Source organism: Peromyscus californicus, unplaced genomic scaffold (genome assembly GCF_007827085.1).
Source record: "Peromyscus californicus insignis strain IS unplaced genomic scaffold, ASM782708v3 Scaffold_8__1_contigs__length_139910024, whole genome shotgun sequence".
Lineage (NCBI taxonomy): Eukaryota > Metazoa > Chordata > Mammalia > Rodentia > Cricetidae > Peromyscus > Peromyscus californicus.
The window spans coordinates 105,122,460-105,145,450 of record NW_026294606.1 but is presented as its reverse complement, the minus strand read 5'-3'; the positions used below and the strand labels follow the sequence as shown (position 1 = coordinate 105,145,450).

At 48.4% G+C, this 22,991-nt stretch overlaps 1 protein-coding gene across 2 annotated transcripts; it reads left to right on the top strand.

Annotated features, from left to right (window-relative positions):
• The first annotated feature begins 1,090 nt into the window (after positions 1-1,090).
• On the top strand, positions 1,091-21,532 carry Pla2g15 (phospholipase A2 group XV). 2 transcript variants are annotated; one of them, XM_052728603.1, is made up of 6 exons: positions 1,091-1,326; positions 6,263-6,419; positions 16,059-16,177; positions 16,403-16,501; positions 17,033-17,132; positions 19,689-19,911. In XM_052728603.1, exons 1-6 carry the CDS (start codon positions 1,200-1,202, stop codon positions 19,795-19,797), a joined length of 711 nt encoding a protein of 236 aa, XP_052584563.1. In that variant the 5' UTR covers positions 1,091-1,199; the 3' UTR covers positions 19,798-19,911. The 2 variants fall into 2 exon arrangements, with proteins under 2 accessions (XP_052584563.1, XP_052584562.1); XM_052728602.1 differs by having other exon boundaries at positions 1,094-1,326; positions 16,908-17,132; positions 19,689-21,532.
• The last annotated feature ends 1,459 nt before the right edge of the window (positions 21,533-22,991 follow it).

The window sequence follows — 22,991 nt, the reverse complement described above, 5'->3', positions numbered from 1 at the left end:
AGTTCTGTGAGTTCGAGGCCAGCCTGGGCTACAGAGTGAGTTCCAGGAAAGGTGCAAAGCTACACAGAGAAACCCTGTCTCAAAAAACAAAACAACAACAAAAAATACTCATACCCATAAAATGAAACAAGTCTTTTTAAAAACTTCCCATTTTGCTATTAAAAACTAAGAATGACCGACTTTAACACAGGTCAGTTGTTTACCAAGAAGAGGGAAGGAAGAGGTGAAGGGTGGAACAGAAATCTTGGGACTAAGCAGTGTCCCAAGGGTGCAACTGGCGTTCAGAAGGAAGCGTGTGGAGGTTCGATTCTCAAATGCTCGGGTTAACTCTACCCCACAGAGTTGGCTTGTTACCAGTGTTGAGCCTGTGCCCAGGCTGCCTTGGCCCCAGTTCCTGGCTCAAGGCTTGTGCCCTTCTTGAGTCCCCAGGTTTGCATGGACAGGGGGTAAAGTGCCAAGGCAAGCTCCCGAGCCCCGTTCTTGGCAGGGGAAACAATATTAGACCACTTCCAATTCTAATCCGTGTGCCGCACTTACAAACCGAGTGACAGACCCTTCATTTGGAACAGGCTGAGCTAGCTCCTCCCGGACCTAGTTCTTGGGTCCCACCTGCATTTCTACCCAGAAGGCAGACAGTAGAAGTTCTCTGGGCATGGGCGGCCAAAACTGGATGCCCCTGGGGATGCCGGGGTGAAGGCTGTACCAAGGTCCTGGTCAGCTGCTGGTCACCTGAGTTCCCAAAACGAACGAACTCTCAAGGGCTCACTTCCTCTTTCCTTGCTTTTAGAGAGGTTGCTCAGTCACAGCAAATGATGGACCTCTTTTGACTCGACCTCTTTTCGGTCCCTCGAGTGTAGGAGGGCTAGGGTATCAAGGACTGTGTAGGCTACACAGTGAGGTGGGGTTGTCTAGTGGCAGAAGGATAGCTTGGAGCCAGGCGGTGCCCATCCGTCGATCGATGCGTTCGGCGCTCAGCACAGTCTAGCAGCAAGCCCAGGGGTGGGCAAGGACGGGTGGTGAGCTTGAGTGGGAGGAACGCTCCTGGCGGAGAGTTCCAATTGGCAGAGCCTTAGCAAGAGGCGGGTCCTAATTGGCTAGTGGCTGGGAGCGGTGGGGTTAAGAGCTACGCTTCGGCCCCGGCCTAGGCACGATCCCCTATCACTAAAGCAGTCCCTCGGACCTGCTGCCAGTCTCACGCCATGGATCGCCATCTCCTCACTTGTCGCGCGACCCAGCTCCGGAGTGGCCTCCTGGTGCCCCTGCTTCTGTTAATGATGCTAGCAGACCTGGCGTTCCCGGCCCAACGTCACCCCCCGGTGGTGCTGGGTGAGACTTGCGTGCGGCGGGACGGTGGGTGGGTACTGCAGGATCCAGTGCAGTCAGGGTCGGATGGGCTGACTTCCCTGTTGTGCATCTGCTTTAAGTACGATGCCCAGAGCGTTTGGGTCTCTTAACCTGGGTCGGGTCGGTTAACCCACCTCCCTTCATACTGGGCATGGGTGTGGTCAGCCACCCTCTAAAATATGAGAGCAAGGGAAAAAAGATACTGTCGGATTTCCCACTCCACCTATCTGCATCAGCTCCAAACCTTGCCTCAACATGCCCCCATTTCTTATCTGGAAAGACTGAGGCAGTTCAACCCTACTCCAGAGGGCTCCTAAATAGTCTCAGAATTGGTCTGAGTCTGCCTAGAAGGCTCTCACCCTTCTGTATTTCTCAGGGCATGGCTGGTAGCAAGTTCTGTCTTTGCTGGCCACCGAGATAATTTCCCTTTGCTCTCAGATTATGGAATGCATGGCATTGACTTTGGGGGAGAAGGCGGAATGGAGAAAGGACGGCTAAGGGAAGGGAAGACAGAGGAAAGGGTTGGGACAACAGCCATGAACAGGTGTTAGGGAGTCGGAGAGCATGCTCTACGCCCTCCCCTACAAGACCTAGTTACTCCAAGTGGTGTTGAGGCCGGGTGCAATTCCCTGCCTATTCACTCTTTGGTCCTAGACCTGGCAGCTGAACAAGAATCAACAGTGTTTCCTTATGCTAATAGGCCAGGATAAAATCTTTGGGAATCTTGGACTTGACTTGCCGCTCATCTTAAGCTAATGTTTCAGTGGCCAGCCAGGACTCCTGAGAACAGAGACATGCATATGTTACATACTTATTCTGCTGGAACATGCATTTCTGCTGTGAATTTTTTTTTTTTTTTTTGACTTTTCAAGACAGGGTTTCTCTGTGTAACAGCTCTGACGGTTCTGGAATTTACTTTGTAAACCAGGCTGGCCTCAAACTCACAGAGATCTGTTTCTCTTTCCCTCCAAAGTGTTGAGATTAAAGGCGTGTGTCACCACGTCTGCCTGTTTGGAATTTTTTTTTTTTTTTTTTTTTTTTTGGTTTTTTTCGAGACAGGGTTTCTCTGTGTAGCTTTGTGCCTTTTCCTGGAACTCACTTGGTAGCCCAGGCTGGCCTCGAACTCACAGAGATCCGCCTGGCTCTGCCTCCCGAGTGCTGGGATTACAGGCGTGCGCCACCACCGCCCGGCTGTTTGGAATATTTTAATAGGGATACTGCAGATCAGAGAAAGATAGTGTTGATTGTCAAAGTGGTAGCCGGAAAACCTCAATAGGCATTGTCAATTATGCATGGCAGCACATGACTTTAATCCCAGGAGGCAGAGGTAGGCCTATCTCTGAGTCAAGGACAGCCTGGTCTACAACACAAGTTCCAGGACAGCTAGGGCTACACAGAGAAATTCTGTCTCAAAAACAAAACAAAAATTAGGAATTCTAAGTCAGGAAATGGTCTGGGGAATTCTAGGTTCACTTGGAGATTTGCACACACTTGACCCTGCTTTTCCCAAGCTTCCAGGATGGCTCTCAGAGAGGAGGTCTGGGTGAACAGCACAGAGAATCACAGAGTCAGCTTGGGTGAATGGGTGCCTGGGAAGCCCTCTGGGAGCATGCTGGAACTAGGGTTGGTTCAAAGATGGTTCCAGGCTGGTTGGAATGGAACTGGGGGGAGGCATGTATGATGTAGAACTTGTGACTTCTTGGGTCATCTGGACTTTACCCTGGGGACCAGTGTGAAGTCACGAGTGAGCCTAAGGAATTCTAAGAATGAGGGCCTTGGCATTGGGATGACCACATACATGTTTGCCGCTTTTTTTGTTTTTTGTTTTAATTTTTTTGGGTTTTTCGAGACAGGGTTTCTCTGTGTAGTTTTGGAGTCTGTCCTGGAACTCACTCTGTAGCCCAGGCTGGCCTTGAACTCACAGATATCTGCCTGTCTCTGCTTCCCGAGTGCTGGGATTAAATGTGTGCGCCACCACCGCCTGGCTACTTTTTTTTTTTTAGGCAGAGTCTCACTCTGTAGCTCTGTCCTCTCTTTATAGATCACAGGCTGGCTTTGAACTCACAGAGATCCACCTGCCTCTGCCTCCCTAGCGCTGGGATTAAAGGCGTGCACTAGCGTGCCTGGCTTCTTTGCCATGTATTTTTGCCTGGATCGATTGGTACTAACTGTTCTCGTTAATCCATCATAGCAGAGAAGCCTCAGATTCCACAGGGATCTGAATATCTGCTCCCTCAACCTGCTCATCTTTTCAAGGATTGGGGCTGCTGCTGGTAACTCAGAGACTGCAGAGAGCCATTCCTGTTCCTAGGCACAAAGTGTGGGTCCTGAGTTAGTGGCAGAAGCATCAGAAGTCAGAAAATTGACCCCGGACAGGGAGATGGGACCTTAGGCAAACCATTGTGTTCCTCTCAGCCTCGGTTTTCTCATCTGTTAAATGAATATAAAGAGGGCCTGCAAGAGGGCTCAGTGGGCAAAGGGGATTGCCACCAAGCCTGAAGACCGAGTTCCATCCCCAGATGAAACCATTTCTGGCAAGCTGTCCTCAGCCTCCACGCATGCTGTGGTGTGCGCTTGTCTTACTTCTGTTTGTACATACACACTAAGTAAACGTGAATTTAAAATTTATATGAAGATGACCCTTCCCAGTGTTATTTGAAGTAAAAGTTCCGTGTGCAGCTCTTGTCTTGATTTCAGGCAGCAAGTCTCTCAGGAAGGGGCCATCTGCTATTTTTAGAAGCCACAGCCCAACCAGGGCAAGGGGTATCTGGTGGCTTCCTCTTTCACTCATTTTCCCTTTGGTGGATGGAGACAGTGACCAGTCCACATGTCCAGCTCACAGGCATGTCATGCAGTCTCCCATGCCAGGAATGTCCTGCTTTTGCACCCACATCATGAAGCAGGTGTCTTCATCTGCTCCCCACGATTCTGTGAAGACATTGGGGTGACACTCAGGCAAGGACGTGTGCTGTGCTGAGTTCAAAGTCACTGGGGAGGAAGGCCAAGTGGCCTTTCGTAGTGACTGTGGGTTTGAGTTTTTTTGGTTTATTTATTTATTTATATTTATATTTATTTATTTTTTGAAACAGGGTTTCTCTGTGTAAATAAGGGCTTTCCAGTACTTTACATCTCGCTTTTCATGGCGGCGGCTGGCAGTGTCTCTCCGCCTCAGCCTTCCACTTCCCAGAATTCTCCTCTCTCCTTGTCCCGCCTATACTTCCTGCCTGGCTACTGGCCAATCTATGAATCAGTCATCCACAGCAAACAGTCCTGGCTGTTTGTAGACTAGGCTAGCCTCAAATTCACAGAGATTCACCTGCCTCTGCCTCCCAAGTGCTGGGATTAAAGGGGTGTGCCACCACTACCCGGCTTTTTCGTTTGTTTTTGTTTTTTGAGACAGGGTTTCTCTGTGTAGCCTTAGCTGTTCTTGGCTGTCCTGGAACTTGCTCTGTAAGCCAGACTGGCCTCGAACTCATAGAGATCCGCCTGCCTCTGCCTCCTGAGTTCTGGGACTTTTGTGCCACTACTGCCCAGCTGACTATGGGTCTTTAAAAGGAGTTGTTTCTCTGAAGTGTCCAGAGTGTAGCCTATAGGAGGTACATGCGGCTTGTAATGTTAAGGGGAGTAAATAGATTGTGGGGCTTTAAATACTGGGAATTAAAGGAATGAGTGTGGGTTTGGTGTTGCCAGAGCCCGAGGGTCTGTGTGGACCAAAGAGATTGACAAGGTGGTATCCAGTCATGCTTGGAACTTGGTCACACCCCGGCCTGTGGCTGGTATGGCATGTTGTTGCACTTCAGCCTTCTGTAACACACCTCTCCAGCATGCTAAAGCCTTCCACAAAACCTACCCTCTGGAAGGTTCCTGTCTTTAGCAAAGCCTAGGGGCTTTGGTGGGGCCTGCTGGTACCATTGTAAGCTTCTCTCAACTGTGTTATCACGGCCTCCCTCCCACAAGCCTGTAATCCCAGCATCTGGGAGGTTGGAGGCAGGGAAAGCATGCTTTTGATACCAGCAAGACCTTGTTGAAAAAAACAACAAAAAAACGTAAGAATACCACCTCTAGATTTAACTCTTGGCCTAGCACTCTGTCTTGTGTCCCACTGCTTGGGGGTAGAAAAGACCCTGCTTGATTTTCTTTTTAGCTTGGTTTAAGCCTGGAGGGTACATATCTAATCAGGGCTGTAGCATTGGCCAAATTTTGGAGGTTCTGGAAAATTTCCATAAGTCTCAAAATCCCTTCTAGGTAGAGTGTGATCTGGTTCCATTAACCTTCTGTCTATGTAAGGGCAATCCAGGCTGAGATCTCAGTGTTAGGATTCTGTACATGCGCAGCTTGGGTCTAACGTCTTACATCACTCAGGGGAAGGGAACCACAGCTTCTCAAGGAAGTGACTGGCTTGAACCCCTTTCTGAATGGCCTGTGAGGAAGTTCCAATGAAGATCTAGGGAGGTTATTTTTATTACACGTCACCACAGAGAGTGCTCCGGGCCTCCCCACAAGCATATCAGATCAGGCCTCTCTTTAAGCCTCACAGGGTATCTGCTGGCAGGCTTCTTTCCTGTTAATGTGGCTCTTGTTTTTGTTTTGAAACAGGATCTCAGGGTATAGTCCAGATTGTGCTAGCACTCGATTGATCCTCTGGCCTCAGGCCCCTAAATCCTGGAATGACTGTTATTCACCACCATGCCTGGCTAGTAGTAGCTTTTCTATATGAAGGTGGTGTCCTGGCTTCTCTGTCACATTTCCCTATTTTTGATTTTTCCAGCCCTGGAATTGTGTCTCCACTTCGGGAGTGAATTACAAAGATGTGCCGTGGCCTCCATTACTCTGGGTGGCTCTTTTGCAAACTGCAAGGTTCTTGGGGGTCTCCAGCCTGCCAGGGCTCGGACCTATGCCTGTCTTTTTTTTCCTGCAGTGCCTGGTGATTTGGGTAACCAGCTGGAAGCAAAGCTGGACAAGCCAAAGGTCGTACACTACCTTTGCTCCAAGAGGACGGACAGCTACTTCACACTCTGGCTGAACCTTGAGCTGCTTCTGCCTGTTATCATTGACTGCTGGATTGACAATATCAGGTGGGGGCTGGCACACACAGATGGGGGACCACTGGGGGGCCTACAGAGGCCTTCTCATGCCTCAGTAGATGCAGAAGTACCCGTCTCTTCTAGGCTTTGTAGCCCTTGATCTGGTCTGGTCCGCACTAGCTGTACACTCTCAGAGGCATGACTTTCTGCTGCTGCTGCAGCTGCTCCTGTCTCCCTTCTCCAGTTCATCCTAGACTCAGGTTGTTTTGGCTAGCCCCTGCCCACAGACTCATTGTGGCTCCCTCCCTTCCTTTGCCTGAGGCTTGGCCACACCTGCCTCTCTAGCTGCTTGTTCTTCCTGCCATCAGTCTGCATCTTTTCACATTGTAATCTTCCCACATGGGGATTCTGATTTTATAGCCTTAATTGATAAATCCCCTCCCATTCACCCTTTAAAACCTGGCTTTTGAGCTGGCTCAGTGATTAAGAGCACTGGCTGCTCTTGCAGAGAACCCTAGAGCAGTGGTTCTCAACCTTCTTAACGCTGCAACCCTTTAATACAGTTCCTCATGTCTTGGTGACCCTCAACCATAAAATTATTCTATTGCTACTTTGTAACTGTAATTTCGCTCCTGTTATGAAATGTAATGAAGAGCTGATATGTGACCCCTTGGGGTCTCAATGCACAGGTTGAGAACTGCTGCCCTAGAGGTTTTGGTTTCTGGCACCCGCATGGAGGTTCACAACTGTCTGTAACTTCTGTCCCAGAGGATCTGGTGCCCTCTTTTGACTTCTTTGGGCACCAAACACATGCACAGACCATACATTCAGGCAAACACTCATGCACATAAAATAAAAAATATAAAAGTAAAAAAAAAAAAAAAAAACAAAGTAAAAAAACCCCTGGCATTTGCTGAGTGTGGTGTGGACCTGTTATCTTATTACTTTGGGAGGCCAAGGAAGGAGAATTATACTCTGTCTCCAAAAATCACCCTTCCCCAAACAAATGACTTTTTTCCCTATGCAAAATCTTCCCACCATCCCTCCCTCCAGGCCCCATATGTGCTTCCTTTAACTCTCACCAAGTACCAAATTATGTTGGCAAGGAACTGTGTTTACCGAATTCAATATAAGGGATTGCATTTTTTTCTGTTTTTTTGTTTGTTTGTTATTTCAAGATAGGGTTTCCCTGTGTAGCTTTGGAGCCTGTCCTGGAACTCTGTAGATCAGGCTGGCCTCGAACTCACAGAGATCCACTTGCCTCTGCCTCCTGAGTGCCTGGCATTTTTTTCCTGATAGAAACTGAATTTCATTACTAGTGTGGTGGATCAAAAACTAACCATTTTTACTTTGGTTAAACAGTTATAAGCTGTTTTGTGTCCTATGATCTCACTTTTTAAAAACTTGATTGATTGATGATTGACTGTGTATACAGGGGTGTGGGTATAGAGCTCAGAGGACAACTTGTACAAGTCGTTTCTCTTCTTCGACCACGTGGGTCCCAGAGACTTAACTCAGGCTTGGTGGCACGTGTCTTTACCTGCTGAGCCCATGGCGCTTTTCATATTATGCTATAACCAACCCAAACCTCTTCGGTTACTAACCACAGACATGTTTGTCAACAAGAAAGAAGGTGGGTATGGTGGTGTATCTATAATCCCAGCATTTGGGAGGGGGCTGAGGCAGGAGAATTGTCACAGTTGAAGCCAGCTTGGGCGACAGAATGGGTACCAGCCAGGGTTAAGTAGCAAAACACGGTCGCAAGACCCAAACAAACATAGACAGAAGAGATTGATTTCCTACATGTGTGAACATATCAGTGGCGTTCAGAGGATACAAAGTAAACATTTTAGCTGGATGGACTGGTGGTCCTGGTGATTTTTTTTAAATCCTTTATTTTTGACAGTTTCATATTTATGTATCTATATATATACATACAGTGTATCTTTTTTTTCTTTCTTGAAACAAGGTTTCTCTGTGTAACCTGGGCTGTTCTATAACTCACTCTGTAGACCAGGCTGGCTTTGAACTCATAGAGATCTGCCTACCTCTGCCTCCTGAGTGCTGGGATTAAAGGCGTGTGCTACCACTGCCCAGCTACAATGTATCTTTTTAAAAAATTATTTTTAGGTTTATTTACTTTATGTGTATGATTGTTTTGCCAGCATGTGTATAAATGCACTGCATTCATGCCTGCAGAAGTCAGAGGAAGGCATTAATCTACTGGAACTGAAGTTAACTGTTTCTCTTTATTTTATGTTTATGGGTGTTTTGCCTGCAGGCATGACAGTGTGTAATGCCCACAGAAGCCAGAAGAGGGTGTCATCCCCTAGGACTGGAATTACTATACAATGTATCTTCTTGTTTCTTTTTTTCAGAGCAGGGTCTCACTATGTATCTCTGGCTATCTTGGAACTCACTATGTAGAACAGGGTGGCCTGGAACTCACAGAAATCCACCTGCCTCTGCCTCCCAAGTACTGGGACTAAAGGCTTGGACCACTGCATCTGGCCTATACAAAGTATCTTTTTTTTTTTTTTTTTTTGGACAGGGTTTCTCTGTGTAGTTTTGGTGCTTGTCCTGAATCTTAGTCTGTAGACCAGGCTGGCCTCGAACTCACAGAGATCCGCTGGCTCTGCTTCCCGAGTGCTGGGATTAAAGGCCTGCACCACCACTGCCCAGTTGCAGCCAGTGCTCTTAGCCCATGTCCTTTCCTTTATTTATTTATTTATTTATTTATTTATTTATTTAAGAAGATTACATCATTTAGGGTGGGTACACATGTTATGGCATGAGTGTATAGGTCAGGGGACAATCTGAGAGCATTAATTCTTTGCCCCCACCATGTTGGTTCCAGGGATTGAACTCTCAGGTCTTAGGTCTTCAGCCTTGTGAAAAGTATCTTTATCTACTGAGCCAACTTACTAGCCCCATCTTCCTTTTCTTGCTCTCTCTCTCTTTTTTTTTTTTGAGACAGGGTTTCTCTGTTTTGTTTGTTTTGTTTTTTGAGACAGGGTTTCTCCATGTAGTTTTAGTGCCTTTCCTGGAATTCACTCTGTAGACCAGGCTGGCCTCGAACTCACAGAGATCCACCTGCCTCTGCTTTCCAGTGCTGGGATTACAGGCGTGCACCACCACTGCCCAGCAATATGAGACAGGGTTTTTCTGTGTAGCCTTGGCTGTCCTGGAACTTGCTTTCCAGCCCCAAATTTGGGCTGCCGCTGAATCAGACCCATATTCTTAAAAAACAAATTCCACATGTATGTTGTGACACACATCCACACACAATTGAACAAATACATACATTTGATTAAAAAAAATTAAACTTAAAACTTTTTTTGTGCTGGGCGGTGGTGGCGCACGTCTTTAATCCCAGCACTCGGGAGACAGAGGCAGGAGGATCTCTGTGAATCTCTGTGAGTTCGAGGCCAGCCTGGGCTACCAAGTGAGTTCCAGGAAAAGGCGCAAAGCTACACAGAGAAACCCTGTCTCGAAAAACCAAAAAAAAAACCAAACAAACAAAAAAAAATTTTTTTTTGTGGGGCTGGAGAGATGCCTCAGAGATTAAGAGCACTGGCTGCTCTTCTGTAGGATCTGGGTTCAATTCCCAGCACCCACATGGCAGCTCACAACTGTCTGTAACTCCAGTTTCAGGGGATCTCGAATGCTCACATAAATATACATGTAGGCAAAAACCCCAATGCACATAATTATAAACAAAAACAAAACCTTTTTTTTTGTTTTTGAGAGAACCAGTTGTGGTGGTGCATACCTTTAAGAGGCAGAGGGTAGATGGATGGATCTCTGTGAGTTCGAGGCCAGCCTGGTCTACAGAGTGAGTTCTGAGGTGGCCAGGGCTACATAAAAAGACACTGTCTCAAAAAGAAAAAAAAAATTTTTTTTTTTTTTTTGAGATGGATCTCTATAAATTATCAGGCTGGCCTTGAACTTTCAGTTCTTCATCAGCCTCTGGAACAGCTAGGATTTCAAGGGCAGATTAGTCAGACTTTGTGGAACATACCTGGGATTCCAGTGTTTTGGAGGCAGAAGGAGATCACTGAGAGTTCAAGGCTAGCCTGTATACAGAGCAAATTCCTAGGGCTGTATTGTGAGAACCTATCTAAAAACAAACAAAAATAACAAAAAGGAAAAAAGGAACAGTTTACGTGAAGGTGGAGGTGCTCCCTTCAGTATAGGGAAAGGGCTAGACGTGTAGCTCTTGCCTAGCATGTATGGAGTGGGGGGCTGAAGTAATGGCTCTTTCAGCGGGCCCAGGTTGCTACTGAGCACCAGTGTTGAGTGGTTCACAACTGCCTATAACCTCAGCTCCAGGAGAGCTGATGGTTGCTGGATTCCATGGGCACCTGAACACGTGTCATCGAATGTATACTTACATAAACATACAAACATTGCACATAGATTTTAAAAAGGACAGGGAGTTTTGATCCTTAGCCCCCACAAAAAGATAATGCACCCGAACATTTCCTATGGCCTTATATTGTTGTAGCCTGTCTAACCTTTGTAGCAAGTGTTACTCAGATGTGTCAACCCAGTGAATTATGATACATTTAGGGTCTTACTAGGCAGCCCTGTCTGTGCTGGAACTAACTGTGTAGATCAGGCTGGCCTCAAACTCATGGAGATCCATCCACCTGCCATGGAGTGCTGGATTAAATGCGTGCACCTCCATGCTGGGTATATTATGATACTTGATGCTAATAATAAGTGACCAAGTTGCTGGTTTATGTATTTACTAAATTATACATTCTGGTTTTTTTAAATTTTTTTAAATCAATTCTTTTTCTTTTTTTTTAGATTTATTTATTACTTATGTATACAGCATGTATGACTTCAGGCCAGAAGAGGGCACCAGTTCTCATTACAGATGGTTGTGAGCCACCATGTGGTTGCTGGGAATTGAACTCAGGACCTCTGAAAGAGCAGTCAGTGCTCTTAACCTCTAAGCCATCTCTCCAGCCCATACATTCTGTTTTTAAGATAGAATTTTACTGTGTAGACCTGGCTGGCCTGGAACTAAACGCATGTGCTAAAACACCTGACTTTACAATTCTTATTTTTATTTTATTTTATTTGGGGGGGGGCGGCTGTTGAGACAGGGTTTCTCTGTGTAGCCCTGGCTGTCCTGGAACTGCCTTTGTAGACCAAGTGGTCTTGAACTCACAGAGATCCACCTGCCTCTGCCTCCTGAGTGCTGGGATTAAAGGTGTGCGCCACCACCACCAGGCCAAATTTTATATACCATATTTCTATTTATTTTTTATTTTTATTTTATTTTTAAAATTTAGATATTTATTATACTTTTTTTTTTAAAGATTTAGCTATTTATTATATATATATATTCTGCCTGCATGTATACCTGCACGGCCAGAAGAGGGCGCCAGATCTCATTACAGATGGTTGTGAGCCACCATGTGGTTGCTGGGAATTGAACTCAGGACCTCTGGAAGAACAGTCAGTGCTCTTAACCACTGAGCCATCTCTCCAGCCCCCCATATTTTTATTTTTATTTATTTATTTTTTTTAAGATTTATTTATCTATTATGTATACAGTGTTCTGCCTACATGCCAGAAGAGGGCACCAGATCTCACTCACTATAGATGGTTGTGAGCCACCATGTGGTTGCTAGGAATTGAATTCAGGACCTCTTGAAGAGCAGCCAGTGCTCTTAACTGCTGAGCCATCTCTCTAGCCCTAAATGAATTTTTTTTTTTTTTTCAAGACAGGGTTTCTCTTTGTAGCTTTGGAGCCTGTCCTGGAACTTGTTCTGTAGACCAGGCTGGCCTCAAACTCACAGAGATCCACCTGCCTCAGCCTCCCAGTGCTGGAATTAAAGGCGTGAGCCACCACCTCCTGGCTCCATATTTTTATTATTTTGGAATGTTCTACTTACAAAACCAACAGCAATAGCAAAAACCACAAAACCCCCATTACCTGAGGTTGCTTATAACCCTATCAGGTTAAGGAAGGTAGATTTGGGGCTGAGAAAGGTAGATTTTGAGTTAGAGGCTAGCCTGGACTAGCAAGAACCTGTCTCAAAACTAAAACAAAATACAAAGTTTACTCTATTTACTATGTATTATACCAGAAGTCTCTATCCTTCTTTCTCTCAATTTAAAGGAAAAAAATAAAAAGATTTTGAGCCTGTGTTAGTGGTGCAGCCTTTAATCCCAATACTCAGGAGGTAAAAGCAGGTGGAGCTCTGAGTTCAAGGCCAGTCTGGTGTACACAGGGAGTTCCAGGTAAGGTCTTGTAACAACAACAAAGACCAACAAAACAGCAACACAAAAGGGGTTGGTAAGATGGCCCAGTAGATAAAATCACAGCAGAGAACCCAAGTTCGAGTCCCAGAACTCACATAGTGGTTCACAACCATTATAACTTCAGTTCCAAGGGATCTGATGCCATCTTTGACCCCTGCATGCACCAGGCATGCATGTGGTGCACATATGTTCATGTAGGCAAAAAAGTTATACTCATACAATTAAATAAAAAAAGGGTTGTGAGACAGGGTCCACTGTGTAGCCCAGGCTGGAACTGACAGTCTTGGCTCTTCCTCCTGAATGCTGGATCACAGGTGTGTTTTATCAGTCCTGTCTTCTCATGTGTGTATGTCTCTTGATTGCGTATTGTGTCAAGAGCACACTTGAATGAGTGTCTAACACTATCTAGATTTCTACTAGAACACTCTTGAGGGCTGCACCATAAGAAAATTGCCGAATGATGAATTTAATTTAGTCTTGAGGCAGTCCTTGGAACCGGTATTATCTTTAAACCTGTTTCACAGGAGATGAAGGTGTAACTTAGTCTATCATAATAAGACTTAGAATTTGATCCCCAGAATCACAACATTCAAAACAACAAATGTGCTTTGTAGATAAGGAAATCCGGAAGCTCAAAGAATTTATATATTAAATTGACTACAGCTATTTCATTCAGCTGATAAATCACAGAGATGATTCAAACTCAGAATTGTATTATTCTAATGTCCCCTCCCAGACAGAAATCTCTAAAGGCAGAGACTATGTTTCTGGTTTGTTTTTTTTTCTAGATTTATTTTATTATTTTATGTGTATGAGTATTTTGCTTGCATATATGTAAGTGTAGTGTATGCTGGGTGCTGTGAAAGTCAGAAGAGGACATCAGATCCCCTAGGACTGGAAGTTACAGATGGTTATGAGCTGCCATGTGGGTGCTGGGAATTGAACCTAGGTCCTCTGCAAGAGCACCAAGTTCCCCCCCTCCCCCCCCAGATAGGGTCTCTTGATATTCCTGGCCGTCCTGGAACTCACTCTGTAGACCAGGCTGGCCTCGAACTCAAATCTAACTGCCTCTGCCTCCTGAGTGCTGGGATCAAGGGCGTGTGCCACCCACCCACCCCCACTGCCTGCCCCACAACAAGTGTCTTAAAAGCTCAGCTAAATTGCTGGGGGTTGATGACACACGCCTTTAATCCCAGCACTCGGGAGGCAGAGGCAGGCCCCTGGGCTACAGGGTGAGTTCCAGGAAAGTCTCCAAAGCTACACAGAGAAACCCTGTCTCAAAAAAACCAAAAATAAAATTAAAAAAAAAAAAAAAAGAAAAGCTCAGCTGAATCAAAGAACGTAGCTGGTGCCTGGGAAATGTTGGTGCTGATTAGAACTTCATCAATTAAAAGCTTTTCCCAGAGACCCGCTAGCTGACGCCCGGGGACCCAGCCCTTCCCTGCATGTTCCTGCTGCCTCTTCATTGACTTTTCGTGTGTGTGTGTGTGTGTGTGTGTGTGTGTGTGTGTGTGTGTGTGTGTGTGTGTGTGAGACTGCAGCTATTCCTGGGCTGTTGATCTGCATTTCTATTTCTGTCCTGGAGACACGTGGCCTCAGGTGCTGCCAAGGAGGCACAGGTTGATGTTGAAAGGAGCTTTTTTGTCTTGGTTGCTCCTCTGACCTGTTTAGATTTTCATCCTGCACAAAGCTGCCTTGACTTTCCACCAGCGTTTTCTGCACTTTGCGGATTATCCGCCGGTGAGGGCGGCCCCTGGCCCCGCCATTTAGATCAATGTTGGGGTTGACAATCCTGTCAGCTTTCTGTGACTGCTTTTTTTTTTCTGTTTTTAACTATTTTAAATTTTTTTATTTTTTTTGGTTTCTCTGTGTAAAAGTCCTGGCTGTCCTGGAATTCACTTTTGTAGACCAGGCTAGCCTCGAACTCACAGAGATCCACCTGCCTCTGCCTCCTGAGTGCTGGGATTAAAGGTGTGCACCACCACCACTGCCTGGTCTAAATTTTTTTTTTATGTGTATGGATTTTCTGCCTGCCTGAGTATCTGTGTACCAGGTGTGTGCAGTACCTTTGGAGAAGAGGTGGACGAATCCTCTAGAGCTGGAGTTATAGACAGCTGTGAATCACCATGAGGGTACTTGAGAACTGAACTCTGGGTCCTCTGCAACAGCAACAAGTGTTTTTAACCACAGAGCCGTCTCTCCAGGTCTCTCTGTAACTGATCTTTAATGAGAGTAGGACTCGGGACCACCAGAAGCAGCCCTGAGTTTGGTTCTGTTTTTCATTGGAGCCATAGAAGCAATGAAATGATAGTGTCTCGAGTTAGAAGCTGCTGAATCTGTGGTCGTTTGTTACACAGCAACCAAGGACTGCCTAAGCTGGCAGTCTCCACCACTGCATTTAGGAATTGGTGGGCACGCCCTGGATGTTGTGGCTGCTGGCAGGCCGTCTGCCCCTGGAGTCCTGAGCAGGTCATGTTCATTCCCTTCCTCTTTGGATGGCATGGCTTGCGGGAGGCACTCCGGGATCCACCTGGACCCATCTGGATCTGCAGCACAGCTGTTCTCCTGCTTCTCCCCACCTGCCCCCGTCATTCCTCTGGACCTTGTCCGCCCTGGTTCCCGCCCGTTTATACAGCAGCCACAGTGCTCAGGCCCTGAGGTGGCCGTGTCTGATGTGTGCACCACTCACCACAGGCTTTGCGCCGATGTGGTAGGAGGGATGGCAGGCACTGAACCCATAGGGATGGGCCCCAACAAGAGCAGGCTGCCTCCTGAGGTCGAGTATGGTGTTGACATAGCTAGAACTGGTACTGCTTCTGCCTAGTCCAAGACCCCCATTCTAGGTGAGGGGACCCGGGAGAAGGGGATTGCTCTGGCAGGGGCCCCTGTGATTAGTGTCTGGAGTAAGGCTCGGTGCAGTTCTCATTTAGATTTGTTATTCTGTTGGGTTTTTTTTTTTTTTTTTTTGCTTGATCGTTTGAGCCCAGACTGGCCTCAAACTTAGATGTAAATGAGGATAACCTTGACTGCCTAATCTTCCTAACTCTACCTCCCAAGTCTATTTGTTTCGGTTTTTTTCCTTTTGTTTTTTTGCGACAGGGTTTCTCTGTGTAACAGTCTTGGCTGTCCTGGAACTCACTTGGTAGCCCAGGCTGGCCTCGAACTCACAGAGCTCCACCTGCCTCTGCCTCCCGAGTGCTGGGATTAAAGGCGTGCGCCGCCGCCGCCGCCGCCGCCGCCCTGCTAGCTCTGTTTTGTAAGCCTGCGTTGTTACTTTTTCATCCCGTCTATACCTCTGACCAAACCAGGGAGTGAGACTGCAGTGTGGCTAAGGTCACAGGACGGTATTGAGACATACTAAGCCCGGTGGTGCCTCCGAGCTACCAACCGGTTATCTTCTCCTGGCAGGCTGGTTTACAACAGAACAACTCGGGCCACCCAGTTTCCTGATGGCGTGGATGTGCGTGTCCCTGGCTTTGGGGAAACATTCTCTTTGGAGTTCCTAGACCCCAGCAAAAGGAATGTGGGTATGTAGCTCGGGGTCTTCAGGGCATGTCGCTGGGGGCTCTGGGCTCTGCTGGGTTTCTAGAATGTGGGAAGTACTACATTGCTTTCAAGGATTAGCCCTTGATTTGTGGGCACAGATCCCTTTACCTCTTCTTAGGGAGACAGAAGTTACAGTCTCTGTGGGTGTGCTGTGGGTGGCTAACACTGCGTATATTTTATGTAATTCTATGCATTTCTGTCTGTAGGTTCCTATTTCTATACTATGGTAGAGAGCCTTGTGGGCTGGGGCTATACACGGGGCGAAGATCTCCGAGGGGCTCCCTATGATTGGCGCCGAGCTCCAAGTAAGAAATCCCCTCCACCCCTACCCCTCTTCTGTCCCTGAGGGGCTTAGGAGGCAGGGATAAGGTAGTCTCAGCCACTAATAGGCCTTGGGCTCTCCCTCCATCTGGGCCTCTGGCATCCGGTGCAGCGGCCACAGCCACCAGCTCTGACTGGTCTTGCCTTGTCCTTTCCTATCATTCATCCCAGGACCCTCTGAGGCTTGGCAGGGGTAGAGGATAAGACCGAGGGGCAAAATGAGTCTCTTGGTCCTCTCTTCATGAACCTTTGGGGGGAACTAGTGTGCTCCTACTTAGGTTCCGACATTCTCTGCATCCCTAGTCCTGGGTCTGGCCTGTGGATTGGCCAGTGGTCCAGGTCCCAGGACACTTCTTCTAGCCTGACCCCCTGCTTGGCTCTGGCCTGCAGATGAAAATGGGCCCTACTTCTTGGCCCTCCGAGAGACGATCGAGGAGATGTACCAGATGTATGGGGGCCCCGTGGTGCTGGTCGCCCACAGCATGGGCAACATGTACACGCTCTACTTCCTGCAGCGGCAGCCTCAGGCCTGGAAGGACAAGTATATCCATGCCTTCATTTCACTGGGTGCGCCCTGGGGGGGCGTGGCCAAGACCTTGCGTGTCCTGGCCTCAGGTAAGCCCTCCCTGCTCCCTCATGGATGGCGGTTGTTCCCAGGGATGCCTCCTCCTTCTGTGGTCTATGCTGTGCCATCATCCTTCATGTCTCCATCCTGGACTAACACCCTTCTTTCTCCAGAGTGCCTTTCTATTTCATTTTGGGGGGGCCCAGTGGGATGGCTCAGTGGTTAAAGGAACTCACTATGTAAGACCAACGATCTGCGTTCAATCCCCAGAACCAGTATAAAGGTGTAAGGACAGAACAGTTCCACAAATTTGTCATCTGACCTCAACATACAGGCATGACATGTGTGCTCACACATACCGTATGCACACAATAATCAATTAAAAAGAAAAACAAGTATTTTTTCTCCAAAAGAAAATCTAATGCTGTGGCTGGTGAGGAGCCTCAGCAGGCTAAGGCCCTTGTTGCCAAGTCTGAGGACCTGAATCCGGTCCCCAGAACCCTACATGATAGAAGGAGAAAACCAACCCCCAGAGTTGTCTTCTGACCTCCACATGCACACTGTGGCACTCACACACACACTTTAAAAAAAAAAAAAAAACAATTGTGGGGCGGTGGTGTGCACGCCTCTATTCCCAGCACTTGGGAGGCAGAGGCAGGCAGATCCCCGTGAGTTCTAGGTCAGCCTGGTCTACAGAGCCAGTTCCAGGACAGCCAGGGCCACACACAGAGAAATCCTGTCTTGAAACACCACTCACCCAAAGAAAGCAATGTAAGAAAATCTAATAGTATCCTAGTCTCTCCCCTCCAGTTGACAGTCCTTGTAATCTCTGTGATCTGTTGTAATACTGTGTGTAGAGCGGCGTAACTGTTGGTCACACAGTATTTGCTTATGTGCACATACACACAGTGCTGAGGACCTAGCAGAAGGGTTTGACCCACAGTTCTTTGAGGTCCCTTCTCAAGTCTTTTTTTTTTTTTTTTAAAGATCTTTGTTTATTATGTATACAGTGTTCTGCCTGCATGAATGCCTGTAGGCCAGAAGAGGGCACCAGATCTCATTACAGATGGTTGTGAAACACAGTGTGGTTGCTGGGAATTGAACTCAGAACCTTTGGAAGAGCAGCCAGTACTCTTAACCTCTGAGCCATCTCTCCAGCCCCTCAAGTCTTTCTTACCCCATCCCCACTTTCCACCCAGGAGGAAGGCTGACAGTCATTTCCTGTTTATGAGTTTCATCTGCCTCTGCGGGCTGGCAGTACAGGGAGGAAGCAGGTGTGGGTCTGGCTGGGTCTGCTTGCCTGGCAGTTGGGAAAGTCAACCCTCCCTTGGTCCTTCTCCAGTTGTTTTTATGACTGTAGGATCCATCATCTGCAGCCATGGGGCAGGGCCTCCTGGTGCAGGAAGAGGCTACCTCCTTCTACCATGACTGAGTGGTAGCCCTGGGGCCCCCTCACTGGGGGACTGTGAGCCAGGACCATCTCAGGGTTCCTAACTTTTCCCTTTCTGCCTACCCTCACTGGTACTGCCTGACCTGCTTGCTCATATGAACGCTACAGTCAGGTCAGGTTCAAGATTTCTCCTGGTAGTGATCCTGAATTGAGTGGACAATGAGCTCATGGCTCAGACGTTTAGATACAGTGAGGATTCATCACAGTCCTATGCTCTGCTGTTCCTGGGCCTACAGGGAGCCATGTGGGTACCTTCAGAATTTGATGGGGAGTCATGGTAAGATTTCAGGCATTGACCATCTCAAAACTTTCCTGTAAAGCCCCTTAAATCTTTACCTCGGTTGTTAGGAAACTGCTGTCAACCCTAGAAAACCAGGAGTGGGAGAGAGAGAAATCCACAGACTCCTGGGGGGGGTCCCTTTCCCCGAGGATTCTAGAGGCAGCAGGCAAAGCTGAGACCCTGGGGTCAGCCAAAAAGGGCTGCTGCTTTCAGAGTATTGGATAATGGGTGATGGTAGTACTTGAACAAGTAGTAACTCCTTTCTAAGTTGCCTCCGGCCCTACAAGTCTCATTGGCTAATGGGAAGAGCTGACTCCAGCTGCAGATTTCCACCCCATTGCCTTGCTTCCAGCAAATCTGGCCTCCTGGGCCAGTGCCCAGGCTTTTAGATGGGAGGGATGAAACCAGACTGGCTGAATGCTGGTCTGGATCTAGGAAAAGAAAGGCAAGTATACAGTTCAATGTGATCAAACAAAACAAACAAATAAACAAACCCCTACCAGGCCTATTGACCTGCTGCTTCACCTTAGATAAGACTAGTGCCCACAGGTGATAAACGCTGAGCAGGGTGCCCTTTATAGATAAGCAAACATAATAAATAGCTTAAGGGGGGAGGCAAGTGCTGGCTGAATCTCTGGTGTGGAAATACATAAGGAACATGAAGATATGGTTGTATGCTTTCCACATACAGAAAAAAAAAGTAGGAAAGGAAAAAGAAAAGAAAAAGAACTAAAAGCCAGTGGTGCAGAGATGGGGATCATGATGGCGGCCAACAGTCTAAGATTCTGGAGTATTGACCATTGGTGGGTTGATGAACCTGCTGTCCATATCGTTTGCTTCCCTTGGCGCAGGTTGATCTGAGCCCTTCCCTTCCAGGAGACAACAATCGAATCCCTGTTATTGGGCCTCTGAAGATCCGGGAGCAGCAGCGGTCCGCTGTCTCCACCAGCTGGCTACTGCCATACAACTACACCTGGTCACCTGAGAAGGTATTTGTGCACACACCCACAACTAACTACACACTCCGGGACTATCGCCAGTTCTTCCGGGACATTGGATTTGAGGATGGCTGGTTCATGCGGCAGGACACAGAAGGGCTGGTGGCAGCCATGACGCCACCTGGGGTGGAGCTGCACTGCCTCTATGGGACGGGCGTCCCCACACCGGACTCTTTCTACTACGAGAGCTTTCCCGATCGTGACCCGAAGATCTGCTTTGGTGATGGTGACGGCACTGTGAACGTGGAGAATGCCCTGCAGTGCCAGGCCTGGCAGAGCCACCAGGAGCACCGAGTGTCATTGCAGGAGCTGCCAGGAAGTGAACACATTGAGATGTTAGCCAATGCCACCACCTTGGCTTATCTGAAACGCGTGCTTTTTGAGCCTTGAGTCCTGTGCCAAGCAGGGCTGCTGGATGGCTGGACCATGGAGCTGCTCTTGGGCTCTGACTGTTTCATGGCCTAGAAGCCTGGTAAAGTTCGTGACCAATATTTAAGGTCCTAGGTCCTAGGCTGTGAGGCATCTGCCTCAGGGGAATACTGTTTCTCAGCCTTCCTGTGTATCCTGGCAGTGAAGAAGGAAGAGAGAAGTGTGGATTCAAAGGACGTTTGATGGAAAGATTGCTGCTACTGATGGACTTGAGACCTCAGACTGGCTCTGTGGGCTGGCTTGAGTGACTCCTCACCCCAGTCCCCAGCTCGGGCCCTAACCTTACTGTGAGGGATGTTACTGAGCTGAGGTCCTGCCCTGGAAGGTTCCACAGTGACCCTCAGGTGACCTTCCCACACACTGGCTTCAGGTAGCCTACTGGCTGGGGTTGCTAGCTTCCCTGTGACCTCACTTGTGGATATCCTGAGTGTGGCTTCCTGGAGGCAGTCCAGCACCCCTGCAGGCAGGGCGGTTTGTTGTGTTCTCCATAATTCCTCCTGGGATATTTAGACTCCGCTCCTACCTCTCACCTCTGGCGGCATCCTACTCCTAGTACTGGATTGGGCAGCAGAGGGCCCCTCAATTCTGGTGGCCATGCCCTGGGATTTCTGAGCTCCTTGGTTGTGATGTGGATCCCCCCGCTGCAGCTGGCTCTCTTGGTTCTGGGAACTATAGTTTAAGGAGAGCAGGGCCTCCTGTCACGACCTTCTAGCTGGGTACTTGGGAAGAAAGGGAGCTCAAGGGAACAACCGTGGTTACTCAGAGCTTCCCTGAGCCGCCTTCTTGAGAACTCCACCACCATATTGCACCCTGCTGTAGGGTCTTTCTGCCACCCACTTGGGCTGGCACAAGGGTTGAGAGGTGGTAGAGTTCCTGCCCAACACGTGCTCCCACCAGGCAGCTGAATGGGTTTTAGCTTGCAGGAATTTGTCCAGAGACTTGAAAGGGTCCCCGAGAGAGCTAGGAGCATAGCGTCCCAGCTAGGGGTTTTTTGCTTGCCCCAGGGATGCTGCACGATCTCTGTGGGACAGCAGGGCTGGTGAATCTGGGCCTGTCTTAGGGACAGTGAGCCTGACTGTAGGTTGAGACTTGGGTCAGCTTTTAGGTTGGGGTCCCCAAACCACTTTCAGGCTGGACTGCATACACTGCCTTCCCATGATGATTCTGGCACTGGACTTCCCTTGTTAAGCACATTCCCAGCATCTATCCCTCACCCGGGTGGTGTGCCCCTCGCCTGGGCGCTGACCCAGCTGTACCTCGATTTTGGCAATAAAAGTATTCTGGATGCTGTAAGGTGCCCTGTTCTGCGCTGTGCATGGGAGGAGGGAGGTGTGAAGTATGAGGGTGCTATAGAGGTGGGCAGTTGGGCTGCCGCTTGGCTGGGGACTTGCCGGGGTCTCAGCCTTATGCTCTGCCTTTGCTTTACCCTCCTGTCTCCTCTGGAATCCATTTCTCCACTGGGACCAAGAAACAGACCCAGAGCTGTATCTCTTGGAGTTGGGCTCTTGTCCTCACCCTGCTTCTGCCCGATCAGCAGTCCCCAAATGATGTCCCAAAGCTGATGGTGGGGATAAAGGGTGGTCCTGCAGATGAGCGTGGTTGGGCTCTCCAGCCTCTGTCTTCCCTCAGCTTCTGGTCTCAGCGTCTTTTGAACTTGAAGGTCATTTCAGGAAGTCGCCCTTCCTTAGATTCAGCATCTTGTCTCCCTGCCTCCTGAGTCTGGACGGGAGGTCACAGTAAGAGATCAGGCACCGACCAGCTCAGCGTCACCACACGACGGCTTAGAACGTGGCTTCAGATGGTAGGAAACGATTGCTAGCCCTGAAAACCCAGGAGAAAGACACGGAAGTCCGTGGACCCCTGTGAGCCCTCCTGTTCTCAAGGATCCTAGTAGGGGGAGAGGTTAAGACTAGGACGGATGCCGGGCGGTGGTGGCGCACGCCTTTAATCCCAGCACTCGGGAGGCAGAGCCAGGCGGATCTCTGTGAGTTCGAGGCCAGCCTGGACTACCAAGTGAGTCCCAGGAAAGGCACAAAGCTACACAGAGAAACCCTGCCTCGAAAAACCAAAAAAAAAGCCTAGGACGGGCAAAGAGGGATGTGAGGAGATGATGACTAAGACATGGGAGCACGTGGAGATGGACGGATGAAGGGAGTGTCTGAGATGGGGAAGCGTGCAGAGGGATTGGGCCCCAGCCTGAACTTGTGGTGTAGAACCTGGGGCCACTGAAGATGGTTAGTTCCAAGACCAGTTTCCCAATTGAGCTGGTCAGACTAGACTCCAGGTGTTGATATACTCTGGGGCCACTAGAGGGCGATCTAAGCCTCGCTGTACCAGGTACAGACTGCAGAGTTAGCCAGACCTGGAAGGAAGGGGTGGTCAAGAGGGGGGAATGAGCTGAGGACATAGAAGCCCAGCTGTGGCACCAGCCCAAGTGTCATCCCACCTCTTTTGAGCTCTACTGGGGCCTCATTTTCAGAGATGCAGAGAAGGCACTCCACCAGCATCAGCCAATTTTCCTGAGCCTCAGCTTCCTTCCTTACTCCCTCCCTCCCTCTTCCTTCCCTCCCTCCTTCCTTCCTTCCTTCCTTCCTTCCCTCCTTCCTTCACTTATTTATTATGTATACAGTATTCTGCCTGCATGTATCCCTGCAGGCCAGAAGAGGGCACCAGATCTCCTTACAGATGGTTTTGAGCCACCATGTGGTTGCTGAGAATTGAACTCAGGACCTCTGGAAGAGCAGCCAGGGCT

Bases quoted from the DNA above. Each gene is read 5' to 3' on its own strand.
- Pla2g15 (XM_052728602.1), top strand. From the start codon at position 1,200: ATGGATCGCCATCTCCTCACTTGTCGCGCGACCCAGCTCCGGAGTGGC. The intron at 1,327-6,262 runs GTGAGACTTGCG...TTTTTCCTGCAG, and splicing joins TCACCCCCCGGTGGTGCTGG to TGCCTGGTGATTTGGGTAAC. The intron at 6,420-16,058 runs GTGGGGGCTGGC...TTCTCCTGGCAG, and splicing joins TGCTGGATTGACAATATCAG to GCTGGTTTACAACAGAACAA.